This window comes from Hipposideros armiger, unplaced genomic scaffold, assembly GCF_001890085.2.
Source record: "Hipposideros armiger isolate ML-2016 unplaced genomic scaffold, ASM189008v1 scaffold_48, whole genome shotgun sequence".
NCBI classification, from domain to species: Eukaryota; Metazoa; Chordata; class Mammalia; order Chiroptera; family Hipposideridae; genus Hipposideros; species Hipposideros armiger.
In genome coordinates, this window is record NW_017731398.1 from 1,050,310 (window position 1) to 1,063,725 (window position 13,416).

The following is a 13,416-nucleotide window of genomic DNA, read 5'->3' on the forward strand; positions in this document are numbered from 1 at the left end:
GCAAGAGGCATAAATGCAGCTCTTTATTTGGGGTTAAGGGAAAAATCTATCAATCTGGTTCCCTCCCAGTCCAGGGAGACTAAGACCTTGCTGTCTCACAGGGCCCCCACTGAGCAGTCTCTGCTTCTCTTACGCTTTGTCCATCTATTCCCATCTCTACTTATCCTGAAGCTAAACTACTCCATCTCCCCAGGTATCCCACTTCTCTAACCCATATCCAATTCCAACAAAACTGCCAGCTTTATTCTCCTCTTCCCACGTGCAGAAACATGGCTAGATGGCCCTAACCAATTCTATAATAAAAGATCTCATACTTCACAAGAAAACACCTGTTTAGGCAAATGTAGCCATCTCTGAACTGCACCAAGGGAACAAATATAGCAAAAATTGTTATTAAATCCTATTTCTACTATATGCAAGAAAACAAGACCAGGAATGTTCTCTCAGAAAGAGCTTTAAATTGCCTAAAAAGTAAAGAACACCAGACAAGCTAGTGTTATCTTAGCTAAAGATTTACACCTGTTTCAAAACCAAACATAAAGTCCTACCTGATAGTGGACAAGAGTCAATCTGGAATATTGACTGGCACGTGGAATGTATAATTCAAAACCATTGTTCCTACTCGATTATAAGCCCCAAGAAGGCAGGTTAGATTTCAGCGTCTAGTGGGTGTTAGTGGGTGCTCTGCACACGTACCCATCACTGAGGGCTCCTCCCACCCAGGCACTGACTATGCTGGAGGTAAGACCATTAAAGTGCGGACTTCAAGAAATCTATGCTGAGCACAAGGAGTGAAGCACAACCATGAGGAAGGCAGTCAAGTGACACAGGTGCCGATAGCCACCTGCATGGAGGAGCTGTGGGATGTTAGAGGGACATGGGTAGTTCTGGGTTGGCAAAGAGAGGAAGGTCAAGGATGGCTCCACAGAAATGGTTACGAAGCTGAGGGTGATCAGGTAGGCCAGGGGTAAGTTAAGAGGGGAGATAGGAATAGGATGAAATATTAGCAGAACCCAGTGTGGTTCACATGGCTAACATGGGGAGTGAGGCTGGGGAGTGAGGTGAGAAGGGAGACCATGGGTGAGGGCCCGGTCCTGGAGCTCCTGTCATTCCAGGACTGAAAGACTGGACTATCTCCGGGAGGTGAGGGGTGGCACTGAGCATTTTAAGCAGGAGACTCATAGGATCCGATTTGTGTTTATTCTGGAAGCAGAAGACATGAATATGCCTCTCTCTCCCCCTTTACTCACTCTGGCTCAAGGATGGTGGAGCAATGGTCTGCCCAGCAAATGGGGAACAACCGAGCAGGCAATGCCCAGCCTCACTTCAGCCCCCTCCTCTGCTCAGGGCATGTCTTCCCTCGAGAGCACTTCCCTGCTTGGCCCTGCCCTTCAGTCTGACCTCAGCACTCCTCCCACGGAGGCCACCCGGGCCCATGCTGCCAGCCACTGGGGCAGTCGGCCTCATTCTGGGGTTCAGTCATAACAGGCACGGACCCACACAGAGAAGCCACGTCCTCTTGTCAGTAATAAAGGTGATCTTTAGCTCTATCTGTCACTGCTGGTTTTATTTTTCAGTTTGTTCAGATTCTGGATGGGAAGAAAGGACCTTCGGAGAACCCACATAAAACTACACTAGAGGGATACAGGGCTGGAAATGAGGAGACCGGTTAGAAAGTTATGATGAGTCCATGTGAAAATGATGGGTGAGGTGGGGAAGAGAGAACTCCAGGGCTGAAAGAGCCCGAGGAGGGAGAACCTGCTAGGGAAGAGGCGGGAACGAAGCATGTGACTGCATTAAGTTCCATTCTCATTTCATCCACACACATTTCCCTGCCAGGCGCGTCTTCTCTGCAGACTCCCAAGCTGGGCAAATGCACACACCATTTAGGCTCCTATAGGACAGACTGACAAAGCACAGCTGCTGTTGGCAGGGGGTCTTACCCATGTATGGGGCCGGCCAGGCCGACTGGCCTCCTCCTCCATAGGGGTCCTGGGGCTTGGTGCTCAGAGCACTCGTGTGAAGAGCAGAATCAGAATTGGTCCTAAAGGGGTAAGAGAGAGTCTGGCTGAAAATCCATTTTTCCTTAGTGAAAATGCAATATTCTTTGCTGAAAATGACCAGCAGGAGAGAAGGTAAGGGTAATCCATTTACAACAATCCATAAATGAGGGGTTTGGACCTACCTGAAGTCACTTACATCAACAACAGCCCCTGAGGGTCACCCACACCCGAAATGATTTTAATTTGTACTTGCACAACCTTACAACTTGAAGCTGAGTTCTATTTGAACAAGGTGGGCCTCGGATTCATGGCTGCCTCTAAGACCTGCCCACTCCTCGCTGTGACAAGTATATTCTCTGAGGCTGCACTTGCTTTTTCTCCACTGACAATAACTCCTCCTCTATGAAGGACCACCGACAGCAGAGGTTCTCAAACCCTTTCAGGGAGAGTGCAAGTCAAGACGACTTTCAAGATAACACTAAAATGCTCTTTGCCCTTTCACTCTGGTTCTCTGACAAGCACAGTGGAGTTTTCCAGTAGCAATGTGCCATGTGATGTCACCACAGACCGAATGTATAAGCAAAGACTCCAGCTACCTCCAACAGATTTGTAAAAGGTATAACAATGCCACTCTTCTCAGTAAAATTTTTGTTTTGGAAAATATAATTCTGTTTCTTAACAAAATGTTATTTATGTTAACATGTAATAGGTTTATTATTTTTATTTTGCTATTTTAAAATTCATTAGTGTCTCTTTAAAATTTCTCAATTTAATTTCTAACATCAATAGATAACTGCGAATAGATACACCCACATAAACCAACACTCTAGGGCCTCAATGGTTTTTAAGTTTGTAAAGGAGTCCCTAAGACAAAAAACTCAGGAATCGCTGATCTAGAGCATATTACTGAAATTCCCCCAGACAGCTCCAATTTACTCAGCCTCAACTCTAAGAGATGATTATTATCTCATCCAAGGGTCAAACTGTCAACCATAAAAAGAACTTATGGAGTTCGAATCAGCCTAAAATGCTTCTTTGTGGTCTGTTCCTGGTGACGGCCCTGTGTGGCCATTAAGTCGCGTGGCCTGGCCGTGCACCGAGGCTGTGCTGTGTTCAGACGAAGAGAAGCAGTTCAGAGCCTGCGTGTTGCAAAAGGAGGAGCGTGGACTCTGGATCAGAGAGCCCTGGGTTCCGATTCTAACTCCTTTACAGATTTGGAGAGGCTCAAGAGAAAACATCAAATGCAGAAACACCTGGGAAATGGTTTTTGTTTTTTGTTTTTTCCTTTGAAGATCCTTTATTAAGCAATTCATGAATCAGGCAGCACCCCACCTAGCAACTAGAGGGGCGCTTCCTAGGAAAATTTGAATATGGACTGGGTATTAGATAATATTAAGGAGTTATTAATTTTGTTAAGTATAATAATGGCATTGTGGAGATGTATATATATATACATTTTTTAAAGGTTCTTATCAGCCTTATACAGTTAGAGATATTTACAGGTGAAAGACTATATCTAGCTAAGACTATATCTAGCCGGTGGTGGGAAGGGGGTGGGAGGTGGGGGATAGAGAAGAAACAAGACTGGCAGAATGCTGAGGACTGAAGCTGAAAGACAGGCACAAGGGACTTCGTGTAACTCCTCTCCCTTTTGTGTATGCTTAAAATTTTGCACTATACCAAGATTTTTGTTTTGTTTTGTTTTTAAATCCCAGTTCCATCACATATTAGCTAAGTGGTCTTGGATAAGTCATTTAACCTCTTAGAACAGAAAAAAAAAACTGCATTCTTTATCGGATGTTATCAGGATTGAAAAAATGACCTATGTAGAACACTTACCACTAGAGTTTGGCCCAAAGTGATCATGACAATAGCTAATGTGTATTGAATACTTACCCTTTCTCACATATATTGTCTTATTTAATTTTCACAACCATCCCTTGATATAGGTACTGCTATCTCCCTTTTCTAGATGAGTAAACCGAAGCCCAAAGAAGTCAAATAACTTGTTCAGAGTCACACAGTAAGAGACAAACTCCGCAGTCTCACCCCAGACCTTATGCTCTTACACTGTGCTATACTGTCCCCTGTGGATATTCAGTAAATGGTGGGAGGTTTGCGTTTTTTTTAACACTTCATAGAAATACAACTGATACGAACATACTCTGGCAACTGGATAATACAGAGAGAACATCAGGGAAATCATATGGTTTGGTCTTCTGTAAAAGTTATTTCTACTAGGAAACAACCCATGTACCTGTTAAGTGCAGATGTCAGCCTGAACCCAGGATGCTTTTCTTCTTTCCAAGGGGGCTGCTGCCTTTAAAAGCCACAATAACAAAAAGAAAAAGATTTCAATCCACAGAAAACAAGGAGAGACTCAGACCTGGGTTTGAGAACTGCCTCTTCCACTCACCTTGCCATATGGCCTGAAGAAAGTCACTTCAAAATGCTCATTTTGGGGCTGGCCGAGTGGCTCAGTTGGTTAAAAGTTGACTTAAGAGCGTGAGTTCTGAACAACAGGGCTGCTGTTTCGATTCCCACATGGGCCAGTGATGCTGCACCTGAGCTGAGCTGTCGCTGAGCTGCCAACAGGTGGCAGGATGGCTCAGCTGGTGTAACAACAAGATTACCTGTTCAATGGTGGGCTATGCCCACCCACAACTAAGACTAAACTCACTCAGCACCTTAAGCTGAGCTGCCACCCGGATGGCTCAGTGGATGGAGCGTGCCCTCTTAACAACAAGGCTGCTGGTTCAACTCCCGCATGGGACGATGGCTACACCCACCCGCAACTAAGACTGAACACAGCACCTTGAGCTTAGAGGCCACGAGCTGCCGACGGGAAGCCAGATGGTAACTGGTGCCCTCCACAATGAAGACTGAAGAACAACAACTTGGCTGGTCCCCTTCCCCAATTCCCCAACACTGTTCCCCTCCCCCAACTCCCCAATAAAACCTTAAAAAAAATACCAAAAAAAACCCTCATTTTGCTCATCATTACTAAAATGAGATCAGAATGATCTCTCTAGTTCCTATGATTTCTGATTTCTAAGATAAAAACTACCACAAGCCATGAGAATGGGATTAGCTAGATGGGCATATAACGAATTTTTTAAAAAGAGGGGTGAACAAGCACCTTTGAATGCCTTTGGAAATGGTTCAAATCTATGATGGACTCCTCTCTAGGGGATATAAGGTCTTACTCCAGATGTGTGAAAAATACCCATTACACATAGCCCAAGTGTGTGTGTAGGGCAATCCTGGATGCAAAAGCTTTGCATTCCCATTCAGAGGGCCGTGAAGAGGAATATAACTTACAGTTATCCATTTTATGAAAATATTAATCTAACTAATCCTAGTGCCTGGAAAGCATAAGACATTTTTTTTCTTGGATACAAATTTTTAAAATATCAGTTTGATATTTCAAAATATCATCTTTCTATGATTTAAAAGAAAGTACTGCATTGATTCTACAACCTTGAGTCCCAAGATTTTTTGAGGGTAGTTGAAAATCTATTTGAGGTAGGGCAGCTGTCGCCCACATTCACATGGTCCTCCCCAGGACTTGCCCACGTCACCCACAGTCAGTGCCAGGCCAGCATGTGCCCAGACAACGGAGAGAGAGACCTCAACCCAGAAAGGTCCATATTTTCAGTATGCACATTTAAAATGCCTCCTAAATCTGACCTGGTGATCTGAAAATGATGCCACACACAGTTTTCAGTTAATTTTACATTCTGTTACCCTCTATACTAAAAGACACTCAGTTTTGTTTTGTTTTTTATGTACCCTCTGTATACCAAAATACTCAGAGACCCTAAATCAAACCCACTGTGTAAATTAGCATTTGGGGAGCTTACCAAAACTTATGTTCCTTTCAGTAGCTTACTAAAACACCCTGAGGACAGGAATTTATTTCTCCATGTCTCAAATATAAGAATACCAAATCAGGGTATTATATTGGTAAATGTATTCCAAATGTGTTTGTTTGGTTTTAAAAATGAAACTCTAGATTTATTTAAATAACTTTTCATTTTAGATTTTCATATGATTATACATGAAAAGACTTAAGTTTTATAAGAGAAAACAAGATTCTATGATTTATATTAGAGATTTCTAAAACAACATTCAAGGTAGATAAAATAAAGTGAAAGCATCCAAAAATAACACATGTCCATCATATCTTTAAAATATGGCTTGCTTACCTTGGCCAACTTTCATCCAGGGGCAGAGAGGAGTAGTTGGCTCCAAAAGTACTACCATCAAAGTAAAATTTTTAATAAAGGAAAAATAAACATAATGAAAAGGTGAAGCAGAATTAAGACACTAGAATTGTGGAGTCAAACAACTGAGTTTTTGGCTCTTATCTTCATCTCTACACCCAATAGCTCTTCCTCCATGCTTTCTCTTATCAACTTCCTCTGGAAAGTCCATTCCTCTGTCTTCTAACCAGTGCCGTCTTTGCATGATTCATGTGGGGTGTTTTTATTTTTTATGCCTGTCTAGCATCTTTTGTTTTTATGAACTCCCTCTGCCCCCACCCAAACCTGGTAAAGCGGTCATTCTATTCAGGCCTCCCTGTCCCATGGGAGGTTACCCAGGCCTAGTATTTCCAGTCACAGTACCTTATCCCCTAGAAATGGCGATTGATTCAGGGATGGGCTTATGACACAAACAGGTCCAAAGAGAGTGCTTTTGAGGGGACAAAAAGGAGCTCCCCCAGTTGAGGTGGTGAAAGTCTGTCTACATATGATGGCAACACAGAGGTGGCACCTCGCAGGTACAGACTCTCAGAGATGTTGTATGAAGCCCTGGATATAGCCCTTGGGTGACAAAAGCCAATACATTTCTTTTTTTTTAATTGAGGAGGGTTCTTGTTACTTATAATCAAAAGAGAGCTGCATTAGATTGTGGAGAACTACAAACTTCTTTGTGTTGTCAGGGGCTCCATTTGATAAACTCTGAAGTCTTCAGCGGCCCTAGCATGACTGAGAACATATTCCAGAGGCATGAAGAAACAAATGTGAAGCTGCACTATATATGATGAGAGCAGTAAAGACATTTTGGTTAATTTAGTTAATGACACCCATAGAATAGCCTTCTAAAACATTTTTAATAACATTATTCTCCTGCTAACAAATCTTCAATGATTCTCTATAAAAGAAGCCTTCACGTTTGGGCTCAGGAGGAAACAGGACCTACACATAGGGTGGGCTGGGCATCCCAGGTAAACACAGAATCTGGCATTAAGAAAATGTGGAAACTAATGAATTCTTAATGATTCAGTGTGAAATGTTTCCTTTGCCAGAAGCATTATGATCGCAAGTTTCACTTTCTGTGTATGATTTTGTCATGTCTAGTTATTTTATTTCTTAACCTGAATCTGAGTCAATACAATAAAACAAGAGATTATTCAAAAGAGAGACATGTCTTCAACATTAACTATCAGGCTTAATTATATGAAATACAGCTAAGAAAAGATCACAGTAGGAGACAGAGGAGGAAACGATGATAAAGAAATAAGAAGGTCCTTTCAGAGATGAAACATATCAGTATTTTAGTCGGCAGAGCCGTTAGGCCGGAGGCCCTGAATCTCATAACCTGTGGGTATCTGTCTTTCTCTTTTCTTTAGAGTTGGATGAATCCCTATCCAGAAAAGTTTAATTTCATGAAGCAGGAATCAACCACTTCTCTCAGCACAATTGCCATCCTTGAATTCATCAAGTCCAATTACCCAGTCCTGGTAATACAAATTAGAATGCAGCGGTGTAACAGGAACATAATGATCAAACATCGATTATTACACTGCTGAGGTATGAGTTAGCTTTTTCACCTTTCTGATGTTAATGTTAGAGTCCATCATATTTAAAGGAGGGCGCCATCTACCTGCTGCGCGCTCCAGTTGGGAACCTCAGTCAACCCAGTCTGTTCTTTCTCTCCAGCTCCCTGCAGTCCTACAGAGGAAAATCCCTCTCCCGTTCCTGCCTCAGTCCTTCCCTACTTGGAGCGTGTTAGAGGGCAAGTTCTTACTCACTCTTCCCCAAAGGAAGGGGAGTAGCTCTTCTGTTGATAAGAGAGGACATCTGTTGGCCCGTTTACCCATGGGTGGGGTCACTGAGCCACAGAAGCTCCGAAGTTCCACCCGTCACTTTTCTGTGCTGCCTGCGTCGTGGGTGGTGAGCACAGAGGCTTCTTCTTTTGGCTTCCTGTTCCCTGTGGTAAGTGCACCTGCCTGAGGGCCTGCCATTTTTCCCTCCCACCCTCTGGAACTCTGTTCTCCCAGTGTCAGGCCTGACCTCCCATGCAGCTGGTGGGATAAGTGAACCTGGCATCTGCTTAATCGAACCCACCCACCAAGATGAGTTCCAGGGTCACATTTAATATATGAAACTGGTCACAATTTGGTTCCTTTGTCATTTCTCAACTATGTCTTCACCATCATTCTACTTCCTCTTGTCCCTTTACCTCCAAGTATGTCCTGCTAGAGTGAGTACATCTGAAAGTCAAGTGTTGGGCGGGCGGGGGGGTGTATGAGTGGGATCTTTTTGAGTCTTCATGTATATGAGAACATTTTCCTGTTGCCTCAGCATATGAGTGACAAATAGGTGGCATGTGGAATTTTGATTCTGAATATTTTCCCCTTAAAACTAAAAATCAGCATTTCCTTGTTCTTTGAGGTAGAAATCTCTAATGGGTGTTAGGTAAAAACTGGGTTTTGTGATCGAATAAATTTTGGAAACCCTGGGTTAAAGATAAGAAGTTTCTCAACTGCAGGACTTCTCAGAGCCCTACTATTAAAAGAGAAGCTCCAAGGAGAGTAGTGTTTCTCAAATGTAACAAGCCGGCACTTCAAAGAAACAGTGTTCTATAAACCCATGTCCCCAAATTTTCATCTCCTTGTATGAAAAGAATCAAAGCAAGGCCATTCCAAAGAGAAAGCCATTCCTAACTAGAAGGTCTTATGGCATCTCTTCACGAGTGTTCATATGAGTTTCCTAGATGCAGTATACTCTCAAACCTTCTTGGGAATATAAATCAGAAATTTTCTAAACATTCGGTTTACTCTTTCTAAAAACACACCTCTTTTAGAGGAAGGCATTTTCTATGATTCGTCAGTGTTTTCCCTTCTTTTCCAATGTATTACCCACGGGTCTGAGATACTATTACATTTGCTGTCAATGTATGTTAATGGTTCAGAAATTCAACAAGATGGTGTTTGGGATCCATGTTTACTGCCCTTGAAGAGTGAGGACCGAGAAGGGCTGCTGAAGACGTGAGCTGCTGCAGAAAGGCAGCAGAGCTCCTATTCGATGTTCTCAAGCCTCCCCTCTGCCTCAGTGAGGCCCCAGACAGAGCCCCACTGGTCAGTGCCCTCATTTTTGCTTGTGGCGGCCACTCATGTCAACAGCAAAGCCCACTGCACTAGCCTCCTCTGCGGTTATGCCGCCCGCCCACCGCGGAAGGCATCTCCCTGGCTACCCACTCTGGGAGGAAGCTGGGTATTTGTTAAACAATGCTCATTTCATCTAAGATCACTGTATTATCAGGCTGAACCCTAGTCCAGGCAAGTTTACCCATTCTAAAACAACACTCCAGCCAAGAAACAGCTGTCACAAGAGAATTCTGAATACATGTCTTCTTTTTGTTCTAACAACGATTCAAACCAGTGTTGAAGCTTTCAAATGATAAAACTTCACTGGGGGTAATACATAAGTGTGAAAGGCAACTATTTTAAGCAAATTATTTCAAAATCAGACGAATGCAGGCACAAAAAGAAAGATAGAATCACAACCCTCTTCCTTCAAGTTCTCCTGAACATGTTAATATCTTCAACATAAAATCATCCCACTTTTATATTTTACCAGGAGCTCATGGTCCCTCGATTCCTCAAAAGGGACCCACTGTCCATTAATGGGCAGGCCTATGCCAAAGGACTAGTTTTTGAATCAGAAGTCCAGTCCCAGTTAGGTGTTTAAGAAGATAATACAGCGAGGCATCTCATGACTGTACTGTTTGCTGAACACCTTTCATTTATCTATATACTAATTGGGTTTTTGCTGCTTCTCCCCACCTCTGGTGTCCAGTCTACAGAATTGATCTGCTCTGCTGCTGCTCTCACAGTTGACCCACATAGAAGGTCAAGTCACACCCTATAACGTATTACCTGAAAAGAGCGTCCCCTGAACACAGTGTAGCTCCCCTCTGGGACTCTGCCTGGAACATTCCCTTCCCAGCTGCATTCCTCTCTCTACATCACTTACAACCAACGGGAATTATTTTCCTTAATCATGTTTTACTTGTTTGCTATCTGTCATTTCCCACAGGGCTATAAACTCAAGAAGACAGGGACATGTCTGTCCTATTCACCACTGAGTCCCCCATGCTTAGAACAGTGTGTCTCATACAGAGAAAGAACTCTGTAAATATCTGTTGAATAAATGAACACACTATCCCGTTTCTTCTTTCTTATCCTTCAAACCTCAGATTTTCCTCCAGATGTCTTCTCCATCCTGTCAAGACTGGTTCAGGCTGCACCTCCCATGAGCTCACACAGCCCTTTAGCTGCCTCAGCTACAGCTCAGCACACAGCTGTGGCTGCCTCCCTCACTGAACTATAAGCCACTTGAGGGCAGGGACCATATTATGTTCATCATAATATCTACAGTGTTTACAAGGGTGTCAACACTAGTAGGTGCGTAAGTCATTGAGTGAATGAACATTCCTCCGCTTCCAAGGTATTCCTTTGGTTATAAAAGCTGTGAGTATGTGTTTGCATTTAGACTACACTTGCTGCAAAAAGGATCTGAGATAACTATACACACACATGCACATTTTAGAAAGAACACCTACATAGAAAGAGGGAATTGAGAAATTAGAAAAAGGTATATTGTTAAGTCAAGCAAAGAAATACTCAGTCTTTTGCCTACAAATTCCAAGCAATTTGGAGAATGGTTTCATGTATTGCTCCACCCACACATATATCACATATGTGAAATAGCTGAAGAATTGCCTCAATTCTCCTTTCCCTTTTGCATTATATGTAAAAGCTGTTGCATATTCCAGAAAGGAATTCTCAACATCAGTTGTCATCTTCACTTTCCCTGATAATGGCCACATGATGCACAAAACTAGGAGTCAGGGTGCTCAGTGGACTGAATGTGGTGGGTCCCTGGGGGGCAGAAAAGAGGAAGAAATAAAGGTTCCCTGGGGTGGTGATCCTTGCCTCCAAATACGTGAAAAACTGCAAGAAGCTTGAGGGTAAGACAAGCAGCAGCTTCCTCTGTCCCCACAGCTCCTCCCATTGGCCTTCTGGGCACGACTGAGTGGATGGTGTGGTGTAGGGTGGGGAGTGGCCCAGGACCAGAGTCAGCTTGACCTGGGCTGAATGTGGGCCCCTCCAAACTCAGCACTGGAATCTTGGGCAAGCAACTCTGACGCTCAGTTTCCTCACTGGAAAATAGGGGTTAAAACAATAAACTACTCAGTGAGTTTTAACGACTAAATGACACCTAAGCTGCCCAGCACAGTGCCTGGCATGGGTAGGTGCTCAGTCAACATGAGTGCCCTTCCCCCCTACTTCCTGGTTTCTAGGCTTCTGAAGCCAATTCCACCATCACTGCCAGGAATTCAGCTCAGCAGTTAGACTCACCCCGCCTTTCAGCGCCTCCCTCTCCCTGTGTGTGAGAAGAGTGAAGTGACAGGCTCTCCTGGCATGTTGTTCTATGTCCTCTCCCACAAAATCCAGCTCCGTCTGTGCCCCCAAAGCCCTCGACACAATGCTGGGCATCCGGCAGTGTACCCCGCTTCAGCCCCTGAGGAGAACTGGTCAAATAAAACTGTCCGGTGAATTCACAACCTCCTTTTCTTTATTCCTAGTTAACAGCATAGGAGGATACATTACTGTACAAGAATTTTCCTAAATACCAGCTTTATATTTTAGTTGCCACTTACTGAGTTTGAAACTCCATAAATAGAAAATCATATAAAATTTCTTCTGTAAGTTCTAACAGCAGGTCAGCTGGTCAACAGAAATAACAATAAATCACATATCTGTGTATCTGTTTTAGCTAGATAAACTACATTTCTCGAAGCTGATTCAAAGTCAGGTTTAACTCTGAGTTTGCTGATTTCTCAAGAAAATGCTGAGAAAGCCTTGGCCGTGGGACTGAGTTACATGTTATTTATGTTCCGTTACTTCATTAAAGTGAACTTTTTCATAATGTAAACACCTACAATGATCCTTCCAATTTTTGGCTGCAGAGATGTTGCTAGTTTCCAACTCATTTATTTTTATTGCCTCCATTCATCAGATAAAATGAAGATTTTTGAGGCCAAAGCGGAATTGCAGAGAAGATAAATTCTGAAAACCTCCCAAACATTTCAAAACGTATCCTCTCTTCAGACAATGAAAAAGGATATTTGTCGTCCTGGCTTGTCCCCAGACCTTCGGTGAAGGGGGTGGAAGCGGGTCCTTGATGGCCTCTCCACCAGCCCGTGGTGCCGGGTTCCCCGCACGCTGTCAGCTTGATGAAATGATGGCTGCAGAGAGAAGGAAAGACGAGTTGGCCCATGACCATGAAGTTGCCACTAGAACAACAGCCGATAACACAACAAAGGACAAGACTGATTTTATAATTTTACTACATGACAATATGTGTATGTGACTGTGCCTGAGTCAAGGTAAATAAAATAGTGTAGCACACAGAGCCATTTCTATAATTATGGAATAATTAAAAATAGTCTTTAGCATGTTAAGATGAGAGCTGAAAGAATGATACATTAAGAGTTGTCACAAGACCGGCCGAGTGGCGCGATGGTTAAGAAGAGTTGTCACAGTTAGGAGGTGGATAATCAGCGGACTATGGATTCATACATCCAATCCCAGAAACTAGGAAATACACTTGAAATGTAAAAGAGGTATATTTAAAACAGAAATAAACTGGATACCTGCCCAGAAACACAGATATAGTGTCAGAAATAAAATGGGATAGCTACAGACTGGGGGCTATTTGTTCTGTACAGTTTCTTTTTAAAATTTTGATTGAATTGATGATGTTTAAAAATTCACACTGAGGGGTTTCCAGTGCAAAATCAAAACTCTTGGCCACCCTGGTCCCACACGGCAGTGATGGGCTGACACTGAGTGGCTGCTCTCTGTAAGGAGGATGCCAAGTCTCAGGCCTCTAATGCTAACACCAAACCACTTGATTGACTCATTGTGTTAGACATTTGAGTTTGTAACCTGAATTAAGAGGAGAAAAAAAGATATGATCTAAATACAAATGGAAAACTTGTAACTCGTTATTTCCAAAATGGCACAAATGAAAGTATAAAGAAATTAAAGATAAATCTATGGGGGCCGGCCGAATGGCTCAGTTGGTTAAGAGCTCGCTCAAGAGTTTGAGCTCTG

The 13,416-nt window shown here is 43.1% G+C and overlaps 1 protein-coding gene across 2 annotated transcripts in view; it reads right to left on the bottom strand.

The window, feature by feature from the left end:
- CRTC3 (CREB regulated transcription coactivator 3) overlaps positions 1 to 13,416 on the bottom strand; it is a 91,127-nt gene that overhangs the window by 23,088 nt on the left and 54,623 nt on the right. For both annotated transcript variants that reach the window (XM_019640219.1, XM_019640218.1), the window contains exons 3-6: positions 12,426 to 12,545; positions 6,212 to 6,273; positions 4,261 to 4,323; positions 1,944 to 2,044 (exon numbers count right to left, since the gene is read on the bottom strand). In XM_019640219.1, the coding sequence (XP_019495764.1) occupies positions 1,944 to 2,044; positions 4,261 to 4,323; positions 6,212 to 6,273; positions 12,426 to 12,545 (346 nt within the window). The remainder of the gene's footprint in view (positions 1 to 1,943; positions 2,045 to 4,260; positions 4,324 to 6,211; positions 6,274 to 12,425; positions 12,546 to 13,416) is intronic.